The 18,722-nt window shown below is 35.1% G+C and overlaps 1 protein-coding gene across 1 annotated transcript; it reads left to right on the forward strand.

The window, feature by feature from the left end:
* Window positions 1-15,712: 15,712 nt before the first annotated feature.
* On the forward strand, window positions 15,713-16,624 carry LOC149173047 (F-box/FBD/LRR-repeat protein At1g13570-like). Its single transcript, XM_089426554.1, has one exon. It carries the CDS (start codon window positions 15,713-15,715, stop codon window positions 16,622-16,624), a length of 912 nt encoding a protein of 303 aa, XP_089282680.1.
* Window positions 16,625-18,722: the final 2,098 nt, after the last annotated feature.

Here is an 18,722-nt window from a genome sequence, read left to right on the forward strand (position 1 = left end):
TCTTAGGAACATGCGATAAATAGCTGGATTTCGGACGGAATATATACCATTGAGTTGTAGTATTACGAGTTGTGAGTCTAGCCTGACGATTAGTCGGCGTATACCATGGGTGATGGCATCAAAGAGAATTTCTATCAATGCGCTATACTCAGCGATGTTATTTGTTGATTGACCGATACATACACCTCTGAAACTTACTAACTCGCCGCTTGGATCAAAAATGGCCCAGGCTGCGGAGGACAGGTTCTGCGAACTACGACTCGCTCCGTCGGCATATCCAACACATGTCTCCAAAAGGTTTGACATCTGCAATAAATGTAAAAAGTTGGATTACTCAACCAAAACGAACACTTTAGCGAAAACAAAATACAACAAAAGAATATTGGTTACTATTTAAGCATAGTAATGCTTGAGGTACAACCCATTACGGGGTTGCGCCAGTGGAATTTCGTCATAATTCATTAACTCGTAGGCTCCTTTTGCTAACACTCGTTTAACAATATAGGGGCCCATCCATAAAGAATTAAATTTACCTGCTCCCAAATTATCGGATTCTTGGTCGTAAAGCAAGACCAAGTCACCTTCTGAGAAGACACGGGGTTTGACATTTTTGTCGAACTACGCCTTGACTCGTTTCTTATGGGCTTCGTTAGCCAAAGCGGCATCACGATGGGTTTCATCCAATTGGATTAATTCCAAGAAACGAGCCTCTTATTCTGAAGTTCCGGGGAGGAGATCAATTGCGAGTTTAAGAGACGAGATTTCACACTGGACTGGTAAGACTGCTTCCAGGCCATATACCAGTTGGAAGGGTGTGAACCCAGTTCCATTCCTTACCGATGTTCGGTAAGCCCACAAGGCTGAGTACAGGATTAGGTGCCAGCTTCTTTCGTGAACTCCGATCATCCTTTGCAACATATGCTTCAGGACCTTGTTGATCGCTTCAACTTGTCTGTTGGCTTGCGGATAATACGGAGTAGAGCTGTCGTGAGACAATCCTAGCTTGGCAGCTAATTCAAGCATCATGTGATTGTGAAAATGCGATCCATGATCTGTGACTATAGCCTGTGGTACGCCGAATCTGGCGACTACATGATTGAAAAAGAAAAGGGCAGCTGTTTCACCAGTGTTATCTAATGTAGGCATCGCCTCGCCCCATTTGGTAAAATAGTCAACTGCGACTATGATATACCCATGCCCCCTGGTCGAGGTGGGGTTACATGTCATGAAATCGATGCCCCATTTGGCGAACGGCCTAACAGCAACTATTGGCTGTAGAGGTGCGGGTGGTCTTCTGGTTTTGCTATCAAAAATTTGACAAGCATGGCAACTTCTGACTGCGGTTATGCAATCCTTAAACATGGTTGGCCAGAAGTATCCTGCTCGTAAGATTTTTTGTGTTGTAGCATAACCAGATTGATGTCCCCCACAAGCTCCTGAAGGAAACTCATTCAAAGCTTTCTCTGCCTCCTCATGGGTGAGGCACCTTCTCAGAACTGTATTGACACCACGACGGTAAAGTGTATCACTGACGATCATGTAGTCTTTTGCTTGGTATCATATACGTTTCTGTTCTGAGTGAGAGGTGTTAGGCATAAACTTTTGGGTTTGGAGATAAATTATTATATCTCCATACCACTCATTGCTTTTGGATATCAGAAAAAAATTCTCGTCCACGATTGATTCTTCGGATGTTTCATCGTTGGACGACGATGGGAGATCGCATAACAATTCTGCAAAAACTAGAGCTTTATTTGATTTGGATTTTACGAATTCCAGATCAAACTCTTGAAGGATTGCTATCCATTTTAAATATTTCCCCCCCAGCAACTGTCACGACAATATATAAGTCATGGGGTTGCAATCAGACAGAATGGTAGTTTTCCGAAAGAGGACATAGTGTCAAAACCTTTGTATCGCTTGAACAACTGCAAGCGCTAGTTTTTCAACATAAGAATATTTACTTTCTGTATCATTTAAGTTTTTACTTAAATAATATATAGGGTGTTCAATTCCATCGACTTCTTGAACTAAAACCATTGCGATGGTCGTATCTGCTGCAGCCAGATACAGGTTAAAATCTCTTTGGTAATCGGGGGCATACATTAATGATGCTTTCATTAAGGAATATTTTAAAGCATCAAAGGAAGCTTGCGCAACCTGATCCAAGATGAAGGGTACCTCCTTTTTCAAAAGACGTGTATAACCTTTAACAAGTTCGGCGTAATTTGGAATGAACCTCCTCAGAAAGTTTGCTTTCCCTTGGAGTTTCTGAATCTAAAGCAAATTTGAAGGTGGAGGCAAATTTATGATTGCCTGTACCTTGCATGGGTCGATATGAATCCCATCCTTGGAGACTACAAAGCCAAGTAAACGACCAGAACTGATGCAAAATACACATTTGTGTGGATTGAGTCGTATCTTGTAGTGTCGGCAATGTACAAATATCGCTCTTAAATGCTGTGGATGATCAGTCCGTTTTCGCGAATGAGCCGGAAGGTCGTCGAGGTATGGTTGAACGATGTTCTTGATGTCATGGAAGGCATAATTCATTTCCCTCTGAAACGTCGCCCCTGCGTTCTTTAAACCAAAGGGTAATTTTCGATATGCAAATGTGCCCCACGGACAAATGAATGCAGTCTTTGACTGGTCTTCTGGGCGAATATTTATTTGATTATACCTGGAAAATCCATCCATGAATGAAAAGATTTTGCATCCGGCGCATTCATCAATTATCTGGTCGATGAAGGGTGTAGGGTAGTTGTCTTTCGGACAAGCTTGATTTGCATCCCTATAATCGACACACACTCTAATTGTCCCTTGTTTCTTCATAACAGGGACAATGTTCGATACCCAATCGGTTAGAGGAACTAGGTAGATGAAACCAGCATGGAGAAGTTTTTCAACTTCTGCCTTAATGGAAGCAGCTTTCTTGGGGTGCACCTACCTGAGCCGTTGTCTTACCGGTTTGACATTTGGATACATCTTAATTTGGTGTTCAACTATACTCGAGTCGATGCCTGGCATTTCACTGTATGACCAAGCAAAGACATCTCTGAATTCGCAAAAAAGAGCGTTATATATTTCCAGTTATGAAGGAGAACAATATTTGCCAACATAAATATTCTCTACAACATCTGTTTTAGTCGAGATATTTCTGGCTATAGTCTCTTCAATGTTGGATAAGTTTCGCTCGGAATCCACCGTATTTACAGTATTTGAAAGGAATTCAAAAACTGAAGGATGATAAAGGTCATCTTGAGTATCTTCTTCATAATCCAGAAGAAGGGAACGATGGTGGCAATCATTCCATGGTGCCCCTTCAATCAACATTGATTGTAGGATTCCTTCGTCAGTTCCATGTACTCATGACCAAGGATCTAAAGGGGTACCATATTCTCTAGACCTTTCTACCCAAACGCTTGATGAGCATTGATTCGGGTTTGCCTCCCATGCCAGAAACATTGATTGCTACAATATTTCTATTGGGCTTGGGGGTAAAACCATTGCATGATCCATGTTGATATCGTCTTCCGAGATCTTCATGGAAGATACCATATTGCAGGTTCCTATCAATGCTACTTCTGCCAAGTTGATTGGAGGTGGAAGAGCGAAAGTTCCCATTAATATAGGATTTTTTAGTAGGCCTACTCCAATATTCTGAAGCGAATGAGAGCTTCCATGGATCATGGGAATGCTTCCTGTAACTTGAGAACCATTAGGGAGGAAGTTTTGTTTATCGACGATTGTAATCCCTCCTTGAAAGGGAAATGCAATCTTTCTAAAATAGGTTGACACAACAGCTGCCATGGCATATATCCACGGTCTTCCTAGTAGGAAGTTGTAATCAAGATTTCCATCGATGACTTCAACATCTATTTCTATTTTTTTTCCCCCTAGTTCAACCTTCAAGTTACTTAGGATACCATATGGGGTATATGACCTTCAGTCGAATGCTTTTAATGTCGTCGAAGATCGCGACAAGGTTGGAGATCCTAAAGTTTTCCAGCAACTCATCGACATAATACATGTAGATGCCCCCTCATAAATAATTGTTCGATGAACAGTTTTTTTGAGGGCTTTCACTTGAATAAGGAAAGCTAGTTGAGTTGGTAACTGAGGATCGTATCCTTTGTGGTCGAAGGATACAAGATTGGAATCCTTAGGATCAACCCCACCAATGGCTGATAACAAAGTCTGCCTTTGGGATGGGCAATTTTGTAGTACTTCAAGAGTCGACATAGCGGATGGCGATTGGGCCAAATCTTCCACTATGTTATAATCCTGCGCCGCTCTAGCGCAAGGATTAAACGTCGACTTGTGTACTACTCCCTTTGGCGGTTTTATTGTTAATTCAGGAATGATGGGTGGTACAACTTCTGTCGAAGTTGTTGTCGAACTACTTGGTTGATCTTTACCTTTGTCGTTCGACAGCTGCGGATTCCCGTAATCTTTGTTCCTTGTCGAAATCAAAGCATCATTTTGCTGCTTTGAAATCGACAACATTAGCACTTGCGACGGGGAAGCATTTCCATTTTCAACCAGATTTGTGCCTGGATTTGGAAACGGGTCAGTTAACACAGCTGAGGTTTGCGAACTCTTAAAGAATCTTTTAAGCTCAGCTTTGTATGGACATTCTCTCGTCCAGTGATTCTCATCACATATCTGACACCCGAAAGGGGGTTTCCTATCTCCAGGAGGGTTTGAAGAAGTTTTTTCAGGAGATGATTCACCCTGATTCTTCTTCTTCCCTTTACTTTGTGTTGGGCAATTTATTGGACTTAAATTGCTGCATAAATTATCGACCAGGGAAACTCGTAAGCTTGCGATGATGCCAGCACAATATATGCAAGATTAGGCAACTAACCTATGTCTAACTTAATTATTTATGATTCAATATAATATGCAAGGGAAGAGGCTCCTAACTAAGAAGGTCCTGGTTGTCCTTCCCTACAGTATCATAGAGAAATCATTAATTACATGAAACTAAAAACTTAAAACGAAAACAAGAGAATGAGCTTAGTTACTGTTTAGATTCAAGTAGAGAGAGAGACTAACTTAGTCTCTTGATTGTCCTCTCATGTACTAATCCAAACTAAACTAAGAGTCATCCACAAGCATAAGAAATGAAATGACTTGAAACATAAACACAAAAGAATGAATTTCAATTACCATATAAATCATGGGAGAGAGAGCCTAACTTAGACTCTTGGTATCTCCTCATATGATACTTGAAACATAAAAGCAAAAGAATGAATTTTAATTATCATGCAAATCAAATGGAGAGAGAGTCTAAGTTAGACCCTTGGTTATTCTCTCACATGCTGATAAGATTTTAATTCAAAACTCATTCACCAATCAAATCCTTAAACATCTAAACAATGAAATGAAACAAGATCTAATATGAAATAACATGTTCCTCTCATCCTTTTAGAGTGAGCTCAATTCTCTTAAGAACAAGACAAATTATTCTATATACTACATTAAGAAAACTTATATCTAAAACTACATAAATTCATATCCTACATTCACACAATTTATATCTAAAACTACGTAATGGAAATATATGAAAAATGAAGCCTTATTCTATTCCATCATCAATTGGATACAATGCTCTAAGAGTCCTCTCCTTTTGGAATGGAGGAGGTACTCCTATTTATACAATGAGAGGAGATAACAAACTCATAATGATGATCCATTAATCTCTCTTTTAGTTCCATACATTTCTCAACCATCTAGACACATAACCCTATCCTCCATGATCTTCTCCATGAGGTCCATGATCTTCTCCATGAAGCTTATCTTATCAAATTCGAATTTGATCATTCAAGGCCACATAAAGATGCCCTGGAAGCTTCCTTTGTGCCTACACATGTCAACAAACTCATGCTAATTGTTAGGTATAAGTTTAAGCATATTATTTTCTAAGTTTTAGCCATAAATTCACTTAGAAATGTTAAGAATTAATAAACTTTGGAAAAGTATTGTTAGAACCCAATAATGAGGTAAATGTAATGATATGGAGGTGGAATGGACGTGACATGAAGGTAAAATGTGAAAATATTGGTGAATAATGGAGTGCAAATAGGGACTATTTTGAGGCCCAACATCTCCCCCAAACTCAAGATATTGCATGTCCTCATGCAATCAATGGTATTGCATGTCCTCATGCAATCTATTACATTACTTTTTGAGCTTTGTCTTAAACTCTGCATGATATCATTTACATAACTTTTGCAAAGCATTATTTTGATGAATTACAACTTGGTTGGTTCTTGTGTTTCAACCATATTTTGTTTGTTGCATTCAATGTATGATCTTTGCATATTGATAATGTGATTTTTGTTGCCGAGTATTTGTGTTGGAATGCATCATGGTTGGTTTTTGTGTAACAACCATGATTGTGTTGGCATCCAATTAACTTTTAAATACTTTTATCAAAGCCACTTGTAAGCTCATGTAATAATGAATATAGCTTGAAGGTAAGTGGGGTTAAGAATGTGATATATGAATGTGGATGTTATATGAATGTGATATATGAATGTGGATGTATCCTTCCCCTTAAACGGATGATTTGGGAAATTATGTGAAATGGGGAAAGCAAGGAAAAAGGAAGTTAAGTTTTTCCAAAAATTATTATTCTAACTTTTCAAGCAATTTAAAGGTTAAAAGTTAGAAAATATCATACCTTAACTTACCCTTCCAAAATGGATGAGAGATGTGCACGTGTGGCTGCAAGAACTTTTGTTCATGGTCTTCTTTACTTGGTTGGAAAAATCATGCATGAATCATGCATGTGCAGCTGCCACAATTCTGCTCTAAATATGCTTCTTCAAGCTGTGGATGAAAGATGAATCTGTGTTATTGTATCGGCTGCTGGATCCTCTGCTGCTGGATGAAAAATCTGAGGAGTCTGTTGAACATGGCTGAAGGTTGTATCTGCTGCTGGATGATGAATCTGATGAGTCTTGCTGAATATGGTTGAAGATATATAAGGCTTGGAAGGTATACAAAATATAGAAGTTACCTTTTCCTCCCAGCCTTATTTATTCACTTGTCCTCAAGTGAAATACAATGTATACAATGAATGGAAATACAATGAATGGAAATTGGCTTCATCTGCTACAAAATATGGGTCTTCAAGTCTTCAACGCTCGATGGCACAAATCTTACTATGTGATTAAATGTGTCGATGTCAAACATAGCAAGAAGTTGTTGACTTAGTGGCCGTTAATGAATGCCCCTAGCCAACACAAGAGCTCCCACCATTGATTCTAATGGGAGTCAGGATGCCTAACACATCTTTGTAGGTACGAATAAATTTGTCGTAGTCGAGTCACCTACAAGATCCAACGAACAAGGGATATTAATGTACTCCCATTGTTCATTGGCAAGAGTACTTGCCATTAAGGCATGCAAGACTCTATGTGTTTTTCAATGATACATAGACTCTAGGACTTTGACTCAAGCGGAGTTTTATTGGTGGAAATGAAGGGGAATGGTGAAGAAAATGGAAATGGCAATAATCTTGTAAGAAATGAATGTAAGGAAATGCATTGTGGATAAATAAGAACTCTTGCTGTGAAAAATGGATATGGAAATGTCATGCTTTATGGATGTACAATTGGTGGGATGCAAAATCTTTTCAGAAAGGGAGGTGGAAAGAGTGGTTGTGGAGATGGATTTGTCTTGAGAATTTTTTTTTTCATGAATTAGTCTTTGGAAGACCAATTGTGCACATAATGTAATCTCCTGAATGATCACTTTGATTATCCTGTAACCTGTAAAAAAACTTGGTACAAAGAAAACATAAGTGTGCTCAAGAAGAATTGCGCATATCCTTCATGATTCTTACGCAAAAATTTCGTACCAAATAAAAAGATCAAAGAAAATCAAAGCGTTGAATGTAACTCGATTCATGATATCAATTTCAATCCATTCTTCAAAATAACCATGTAAAATACTACTCCCTGTCAGATAACTCATGAATGTGCTTCGCAACTCTGTTCTGTAAAGCATACAAGAATCATGTGATGAGTTTATGCCATCTTGATGCTATCGAGAATTGAATCCTCCAATTGATTTTTAAAATTTATTTCCAAGTATCCTATTTTTCGAATGTGTGTGAATTTTGTGAAAATTTTTTAGTTTTTGATTTTTTTAAATGAAAACATAATTTTTTAGATGTTTCATTAAACAATAAATTAAAAACAGAGATTTTTAATTTATTATTTAAGTGAAATTTTTTATATTTTTTTATTTTTAAATGAAAAACAACAAAATTTTATTTGTTAAAACCTAATAAAAAAACTATTACTAAATTAAAGTTAGCTCCTTTTCTTTTTTTCTTTTTTTTTTTGTTTATTTTTAAATTAAAAATACAATAAAAATAAGAAAATCTTTTTTTTATTATTAAAAATAAAAATAAAAAATTGTTTTGATTTTTTTATTATCAAAATATGAAATAAATCAACACACAATTTTTTATTTTTATTTAAATAAAATAAAAAACAACAATTTTTTTTTATTTTGATTGAAATAACAAATTAAAAACAACTTTTTTTAATTTATTATTTATTTAAAAACAATGGTTTTTAATTAATTATTTATGTTAATTTTTTTAGTTATAAATAGAATCTAATCAATACACACATTTTGTTTTGTTTTAAATAACAAATTAAAAACATTTTTTTTTAATTTATTATTTATAACAAATTAAAAACATTTTTTTTTAATTTATTATTTATGTTGATTATTTTTAGATTTTTTTTTTTTTTTTTTTTTTTAGGTAATAAAAAAACAAATTCTATTAAAAACTAATAAAGAAAATTTCTAAAAATAAACTAACACTAAATGGATTTTCTTGTAATATCCCTAAAAAAAACACAAAATCCTCTAGGATCAATGAAAAATCTGGCTTTTTGTCTAGAAAATCAAGAGGAGATAATGCAAATGCCAAATCTCTCAAAGATAAGTCAAATCCAATTTTTTTTATCACTAAATTGAATATAGAGGAGACAAATGGAGTTGTGACCAGAGCTCTGCGTATTCGTTGGTGGCATAAAACCTTGCTTGCAGTATGGCTTTGCAAATCAGAATGTTGGACAGCTCCATCTTCACCACAGCTTGGAGCCTCACATCCCCAAAGAGTTCATCAAGTTTCTATACTTCGCCTCCCCATGCTTTGCTGGCGGGGTTTATGGAGCCTCATATCCCCAAAGAGTTCATCAAGTTTCTATACTTCGCCTCCCCATGCTTTGCCCTCTCCATTCAATCCAGTGATAGAGCGTGTAATATCATTGGTCCTAAGAACATAGGTCTGAACCTTTTGATTGAGACTGCAGACTGTACAATCTCATCATGGCTTCCTGTTTTGATGCGGAAGAAGATAGGTTGAGTTCTTTGCCTGATGCTCTTTTGTCCGATATTTTATCATGATTGCCACTGAAATGGGCAGTGAGATGCTCCATACTTTCCAGGAGATGGACTCCACTGTACACGATGCTTCCTCGTCTCAGTTTCTCTCCCTATGCAATTTTGGGCGAGAGCTGTGATAAGGCCGAAGCCAAGGTAAGACTTGAAAACATAATTTTCTGTCTCCTGCTCAGCTATACTGGTGATCTCCGTGCGTTTCATCTCGACGCTGGATCAGTGGCATTCTTGAATTTCAGTAGTGATAATGTTTGCAGTTGGGTACGATTTGCAACGAAGAATAACGTGCAGGAGCTTCATCTGAATCAATACTGTTATCGTTACAATGATATTACAGGGAATAAGGCAACACCTCCTGCCGCCCTATTCTCATGTACTGCTCTCACCACTCTTTCTCTGCGTTGCTACGATCTCACCCACCTTCCTCCCAGTTTCTCAGGATTTTACCATCTAACTTCTTGTTGCCTCCAAAATGTCAGTCTCAGTTATGAGTCTTTGGAGACCATATCGCATTTTCCCCTGTTAAAACATCTGTATCTCTCAGATTTGTTTGCCGACGACAATCGTCTTGTTATTTCTGCCAACAATCTGGTTAGATTGGAGATATACCGTATAAATAGACAATGGGCTTCGCTGTCTGAGTATTCTTTGCCCTAAGCTAGCAAGAATATCGTTGAGGAATATCGATACAGATTTACAGTTGTACAAGATCCCTCTGTATGAATTTTCCAATAAACTCGTCTGTGCCAAGATGGCAGGCAATGGGGATCTGGTAGAGTTAGAATTGGGTCCTTGATAGATGCGGAGAGCCAATTTTGCTGGTTTTCCAGCAACAAGCTGAAGCAGCTCTTAAGGTTTCTTGAAATTAATGGAAGTTTGAAAACACTGAAAACCCTAAAAATTATCAGCTTTGAAGGTTTTTCAAGGAAATTTCCAATTACTGGTCTCTTGGAATGTCTGCCCAACCTCGAAGCTTTCTCGTTAACTAATCCTTGCAGGGGCTTTGAAGACATGGATTATTATCGTATGGAGGTTTCACATGATAATCTGAAGACAGTGGAAATTAAATTAGTAGAATACACAGAGAGGGAGATTCCTATGCTCGCTTGTATTCTTGAAAGCACTCCTTCATTGAAAATAAAGAAATATTCTAAAATTAAATAATAACTAAAATGAATTTAGTTTTTTTTTTGTTTTTTTTTTTGAAAATATCTAAAAACAACAAAAGAAATGGTTATTTTTTTTTTAATAATAATATGTATATATGATACATATATTATTAAATTATTATTTTTTTTTCTTTAAATCTAAAATTAAAAAACTAAATTTCATCTAAAAATTTAAAAATGTTTTTTTTTCACAAAATTCTTTATTTCTTTTTGCAAATTAATTCTTCAGCAAGAGTCAAAATCAATAGACTTTCTGATCTTCCTGATCGCACGAAGCGCAGGAAGAGAGCATGCTAATCGATTGATTCGTTTGTATTTATGCAGGGGGGTGTTTGAAATGAGGAAATTAAAACTAGCTAAACATTAAAACATCAGAAAATTCAAACTTAAACTCCTTTGTGAAGATCCTGCTGTCACCAGGTCTCACAAGTTATTTTGTCTAAAGAAAAATACTAGTGCTAAATTAAATTTCTAATGCCTAATCCCTTAGCACCATCACCGGCAACGGCGCCAAAATGTTGGGCAATTTATTGGACTTAAATTGCTGCATAAATTATCGACCAGGGAAACTCGTAAGCTTGCGATGATGCCAGCACAATATATGCAGGATTAGGAAACTAACCTATGTCTAACTTAATTATTTATGATTCAATATAATATGCAAGGGAAGAGGCTCCTAACTAAGGAGGTCCTGGTTGTCCTTCCCTACAGTATCATAGAGAAATCATTAATTACATGAAACTAAAAACTTAAAACGAAAACAAGAGAATGAACTTAGTTAATGTTTAGATTCAAGAAGAGAGAGAGACTAACTTAGTCTCTTGATTGTCCTCTCATGTACTAATCCAAAATAAACTAAGAGTCATCCACAAGCATAAGAAATGAAATGACTTGAAACATAAACACAAAAGAATGAATTTCAATTACCATATAAATCATGGGAGAGAGAGCCTAACTTAGACTCTTGGTATCTCCTCATTTGATACTTGAAACATAAAAGAAAAAGAATGAATTTTAATTATCATGCGAATCAAATGGAGAGAGAGTCTAACTTAGACCCTTGGTTATTCTCTCACATGCTGATAAGATTTTAATTCAAAACTCATTCACCAATCAAACCCTTAAACATCTAAACAATGAAATGAAGAAAAATCTAGTATGAAATAACATGTTCCTCTCATCCTTTTAGAGTGAGCTCAATTCTCTTAAGAACAAGACAAATTATTCCATATACTACATTAAGAAAACTTATATCTAAAACTACATAAATTCATATCCTACATTCACACAATTTATATCTAAAACTACGTAATGGAAATATATGAAAAATGAAGCCTTATTCTATTCCATCATCAATTGGATACAATGCTCTAAGAGTCCTCTCCTTTTGGAATGGAGGAGGTACTCCTATTTATACAATGAGAGGAGATAACAAACTCATAATGATGATCCATTAATCTCTCTTTTAGTTCCATACATTTCTCAACCATCTAGACACATAACCCTATCCTCCATGATCTTCTCCATGAGGTCCATGATCTTCTCCATGAAGCTTATCTTATCAAATTCGAATTTGATCATTCAAGGCCACATAAAGATGCCCTGGAAGCTTCCTTTGTGCCTACACATTTCAACAAACTCATGCTAATTGTTAGGTATAAGTTTAAGCATATTATTTTCTAAGTTTTAGCCATAAATTCACTTAGAAATGTTAAGAATTAATAAACTTTGGAAAAGTATTGTTAGAACCCAATAATGAGGTAAATGTAATGATATGGAGGTGGAATGGAGGTGACATGAAGGTAAAATGTGAAAATATTGGTGAATAATGGAGTGCAAATAGGGACTATTTTGAGGCCCAACATCTCCCCCAAACTCAAGATATTGCATGTCCTCATGCAATCAATGGTATTGCATGTCCTCATGCAATCTATTACATTACTTTTTGAGCTTTGTCTTAAACTCTGCATGATATCATTTACATAACTTTTGCAAAGCATTATTTTGATGAATTACAACTTGGTTGGTTCTTGTGTTTCAACCATATATTGTTTGTTGCATTCAATGTATGATCTTTGCATATTGATAATGTGATTTTTGTTGCAGAGTGTTTGTGTTGGAATGCATCATGGTTGGTTTTTGTGTAACAACCATGATTGTGTTGGCATCCAATTAACTTTTAAATACTTTTATCAAAGCCACTTGTAAGCTCATGTAATAATGAATATAGCTTGAAGGTAAGTGGGGTTAAGAATGTGATATATGAATGTGGATGTTATATGAATGTGATATACGAATGTGGATGTATCCTTCCCCTTAAACGGATGATTTGGGAAATTATGTGAAATGGGGAAAGCAAGGAAAAAGGAAGTGAAGTTTTTCCAAAAATTATTATTCTAACTTTTCAAGGAATTTAATGGTTAAAAGTTAGAAAATATCATACCTTAACTTACCCTTCCAAAATGGATGAGAGATGTGCACGTGTGGCTGCAAGAACTTTTGTTCATGGTCTTCTTTACTTGGTTGGAAAAATCATGCATGAATCATGCATGTGCAGCTGCCACAATTCTGCTCTAAATATGCTTCTTCAAGCTGTGGATGAAAGATGAATCTGTGTTATTGTATCGGCTGCTGGATCCTCTGCTGCTGGATGAAAAATCTGAGGAGTCTGTTGAACATGGCTGAAGGTTGTATCTGCTGCTGGATGATGAATCTGATGAGTCTTGCTGAATATGGTTGAAGATATATAAGGCTTGGAAGGTATACAAAATATAGAAGTTACCTTTTCCTCCCAGCCTTATTTATTCACTTGTCCTCAAGTGAAATACAATGTATACAATGAATGGAAATACAATGAATGGAAATTGGCTTCATCTGCTACAAAATATGGGTCTTCAAGTCTTCAACGCTCGATGGCACAAATCTTACTATGTGATTAAATGTGTCGATGTCAAACATAGCAAGAAGTTGTTGACTTAGTGGCCGTTAATGAATGCCCCTAGCCAACACAAGAGCTCCCACCATTGATTCTAATGGGAGTTAGGATGCCTAACACATCTTTGTAGGTACGAATAAATTTGTCGTAGTCGAGTCACCTACAAGATCCAACGAACAAGGGATATTAATGTACTCCCATTGTTCATTGGCAAGAGTACTTGCCATTAAGGCATGTAAGACTCTATGTGTTTTTCAATGATACATAGACTCTAGGACTTTGACTGAAGCAGAGTTTTATTGGTGGAAATGAAGGGGAATGGTGAAGAAAATGGAAATGGCAATAATCTTGTAAGAAATGAATGTAAGGAAATGCATGGTGGATGAATAAGAACTCTTACTGTGAAAAATGGATATGGAAATGTCATGCTTTATGGATGTACAATTGGTGGGATGCAAAATCTTTTCAGAAAGGGAGGTGGAAAGAGTGGTTGTGGAGATGGATTTGTCTTGAGAATTTTTTTTTTCATGAATTAGTCTTTGGAAGACCAATTGTGCACATAATGTAATCTCCTGAATGATCACTTTGATTATCCTGTAACCTGTAAAAAAACTTGGTACAAAGAAAACATAAGTGTGCTCAAGAAGAATTGCGCATATCCTTCATGATTCTTACGCAAAAATTTCGTACCAAATAAAAAGATCAAAGAAAATCAAAGCGTTGAATGTAACTCAATTCATGATATCAATTTCAATCCATTCTTCAAAATAACCATGTAAAATACTACTCCCTGTCAGATAACTCATGAATGTGCTTCGCAATTCTGTTCTGTAAAGCATACAAGAATCATGTGATGAGTTTATGCCATCTTGATGCTATCGAGAATTGAATCCTCCAATTGATTTTTAAAATTTATTTCCAAGTATCCTATTTTTCGAATCTGTGTGAATTTTGTGAAAATTTTTTAGTTTTTTTTTTTTTTTAAATGAAAACATAATTTTTTAGATGTTTCATTAAACAATAAATTAAAAACATAGATTTTTAATTTATTATTTAAGTGAAATTTTTTATATTTTTTTATTTTTAAATGAAAAACAACAAAATTTTATTTGTTAAAACCTAATAAAAAAACTATTACTAAATTAAAGTTAGCTCTTTTTCTTTTTTTCTTTTTTTTGTTTATTTTTAAATTAAAAATACAATAAAAATAAGAAAATCTTTTTTTTATTATTAAAAATAAAAATAAAAAATTGGTTTGATTTTTTTATTATCAAAATATGAAATAAATCAACACACAATTTTTTATTTTTATTTAAATAAAATAAAAAACAACAAATTTTTTTTATTTTGATTGAAATAACAAATTAAAAACAACTTTTTTTAATTTATTATTTATTTAAAAACAATGGTTTTTAATTCATTATTTATGTTAATTTTTTTAGTTATAAATAAAATCTAATCAATACACACATTTTGTTTTGTTTTAAATAACAAATTAAAAACATTTTTTTTTAATTTGTTATTTATAACAAATTAAAAACATTTTTTTTTAATTTATTATTTATGTTGATTATTTTTAGATTTTTGTTTTTTTTTTTTTTAGGTAATAAAAAAACAAATTCTATTAAAAACTAATAAAGAAAATTTCTAAAAATAAACTAACACTAAATGGATTTTCTTCTAATATCCCTAAAAAAAAACACAAAATCCTCTAGGATCAATGAAAAATCTGGCTTTTTGTCTAGAAAATCAAGAGGAGATAATGCAAATGCCAAATCTCTCAAAGATAAGTCAAATCCATTTTTTTTTATCACTAAATTGAATATAGAGGAGACAAACGGAGTTGTGACCAGAGCTCTGCGTATTCGTTGGTGGCATAAAACCTTGCTTGCAGTATGGCTTTGCAAATCAGAATGTTGGACAGCTCCATCTTCACCACAGCTTGGAGCCTCACATCCCCAAAGAGTTCATCAAGTTTCTATACTTCGCCTCCCCATGCTTTGCTGGCGGGGTTTATGGAGCCTCATATCCCCAAAGAGTTCATCAAGTTTCTATACTTCGCCTCCCCATGCTTTGCCCTCTCCATTCATTCCAGTGATAGAGCGTGTAATATCATTGGTCCTAAGAACATAGGTCTGAACCTTTTGATTGAGACTGTAGACTGTACAATCTCATCATGGCTTCCTGTTTTGATGCGGAAGAAGATAGGTTGAGTTCTTTGCCTGATGCTCTTTTGTCCGATATTTTATCACGATTGCCACTGAAATGGGCAGTGAGATGCTCCATACTTTCCAGGAGATGGACTCTACTGTACACGATGCTTCCTCGTCTCAGTTTCTCTCCCTATGCAATTTTGGGCGAGAGTTGTGATAAGGCCAAAGCCAAGGTAAGACTTGAAAACATAATTTTCCGTCTCCTGCTCAGCTATATTGGTGATCTCCGTGCGTTTCATCTCGACGGTGGATCAGTGGCATTCTTGAATTTCAGTAGTGATAATGTTTGCAGTTGGGTACGATTTGCAGCGAAGAATAACGTGCAGGAGCTTCATCTGAATCAATACTGTTATCGTTACAATGATATTATAGGGAATAAGGCAACACCTCCTGCCGCCCTATTCTCATGTACTGCTCTCACCACTCTTTCTCTGCGTTGCTACGATCTCACCCACCTTCCTCCCAGTTTCTCAGGATTTTACCATCTAACTTCTTGTTGCCTCCAAAATGTCAGTCTCAGTTATGAGTCTTTGGAGACCATATCGCATTTTCCCCTGTTAAAACATCTGTATCTCTCAGATTTGTTTGCCGACGACAATCGTCTTGTTATTTCTGCCAACAATCTGGTTAGATTGGAGATATACCGTATAATACACAATGGGCTTCGCTGTCTGAGTATTCTTTGCCCTAAGCTAGCAAGAATATCGTTGAGGAATATCGATACAGATTTACAGTTGTACAAGATCCCTCTGTATGAATTTTCCAATAAACTCGTCTCTGCCAAGATGGCAGGCAATGGGGATCTGGTAGAGTTAGAATTGGGTCCTCGACAGATGTGGAGAGCCAATTTTGCTGGTTTTCCAGCAACAAGCTGAAGCAGCTCTTAAGGTTTCTTGAAATTATTGGAAGTTTGAAAACACTGAAAACCCTAAAAATTATCAGCTTTGAAGGTTTTTCAAGGAAATTTCCAATTACTGGTCTCTTGGAATGTCTGCCCAACCTCGAACCTTTCTCGTTAACTAATCCTTGCAGGGGCTTTGAAGACATGGATTATTATCGTATGGAGGTTTCACATGATAATCTGAAGACAGTGGAAATTAAATTAGTAGAATACACAGAGAGGGAGATTCCTATGCTCGCTTGTATTCTTGAAAGCACTCCTTCATTGAAAATAAAGAAATATTCTAAAATTAAATAATAACTAAAATGAATTTAGTTTTTTTTTTGTTTTTTTTTTTGAAAATATCTAAAAACAACAAAAGAAATGGTTAATTTTTTTTTAATAATAATATGTATATATGATACATATATTATTAAATTATTATTTTTTTTTCTTTAAATCTAAAATTAAAAAACTAAATTTCATCTAAAAATTTAAAAATGTTTGTTTTCACAAAATTCTTTATTTCTTTTTGCAAATTAATTCTTCAGCAAGAGTCAAAATCAATAGACTTTCTGATCTTCCTGATCGCACGAAGCGCAGGAAGAGAGCATGCTAATCGATTGATTCGTTTTTATTTATGCAGGGGGGTGTTTGAAATGAGGAAATTAAAACTAGCTAAACATTAAAACATCAGAAAATTCAAACTTAAACTCCTTTGTGAAGATCCTGCTGTCACCAGGTCTCACAAGTTATTTTGTCTAAAGAAAAATACTAGTGCTAAATTAAATTTCTAATGCCTAATCCCTTAGCACCATCACCGGCAACGGCGCCAAAATGTTGGGCAATTTATTGGACTTAAATTGCTGCATAAATTATCGACCAGGGAAACTCGTAAGCTTGCGATGATGCCAGCACAATATATGCAGGATTAGGAAACTAACCTATGTCTAACTTAATTATTTATGATTCAATATAATATGCAAGGGAAGAGGCTCCTAACTAAGAAGGTCCTGGTTGTCCTTCCCTACAGTATCATAGAGAAATCATTAATTACATGAAACTAAAAACTTAAAACGAAAACAAGAGAATGAACTTAGTTAATGTTTAGATTCAGGTAGAGAGAGAGACTAACTTAGTCTCTTGATTGTCCTCTCATGTACTAATCCAAACTAAACTAAGAGTCATCCACAAGCATAAGAAATGAAATGACTTGAAACATAAACACAAAAGAATGAATTTCAATTACCATATAAATCATGGGAGAGAGAGCCTAACTTAGACTCTTGGTATCTCCTCATTTGATACTTGAAACATAAAAGAAAAAGAATGAATTTTAATTATCATGCGAATCAAATGGAGAGAGAGTCTAACTTAGACCCTTGGTTATTCTCTCACATGCTGATAAGATTTTAATTCAAAACTCATTCACCAATCAAACCCTTAAACATCTAAACAATGAAATGAAACAAGATCTAATATGAAATAACATGTTCCTCTCATCCTTTTAGAGTGAGCTCAATTCTCTTAAGAACAAGACAAATTATTCCATATACTACATTAAGAAAACTTATATCTAAAACTACATAAATTCATATCCTACATTCACACAATTTATATCTAAAACTACGTAATGGAAATATATGAAAAATGAAGCCTTATTCTATTCCATCATCAATTGGATACAATGCTCTAAGAGTCCTCTCCTTTTGGAATGGAGGAGGTACTCCTATTTATACAATGAGAGGAGATAACAAACTCATAATGATGATCCATTAATCTCTCTTTTAGTTCCATACATTTCTCAACCATCTAGACACATAACCCTATCCTCCATGATCTTCTCCATGAGGTCCATGATCTTCTCCATGAAGCTTATCTTATCAAATTCGAATTTGATCATTCAAGGCCACATAAAGATGCCCTGGAAGCTTCCTTTGTGCCTACACATGTCAACAAACTCATGCTAATTGTTAGGTATAAGTTTAAGCATATTATTTTCTAAGTTTTAGCCATAAATTCACTTAGAAATGTTAAGAATTAATAAACTTTGGAAAAGTATTGTTAGAACCCAATAATGAGGTAAATGTAAT

The sequence above is a fragment of the Pinus tabuliformis genome, chromosome 4_2 (genome assembly GCF_031772625.1).
Source record: "Pinus tabuliformis cultivar Carrire ecotype Pingquan chromosome 4_2, CPIR1, whole genome shotgun sequence".
Classification (NCBI taxonomy): Eukaryota; Viridiplantae; Streptophyta; class Pinopsida; order Pinales; family Pinaceae; genus Pinus; species Pinus tabuliformis.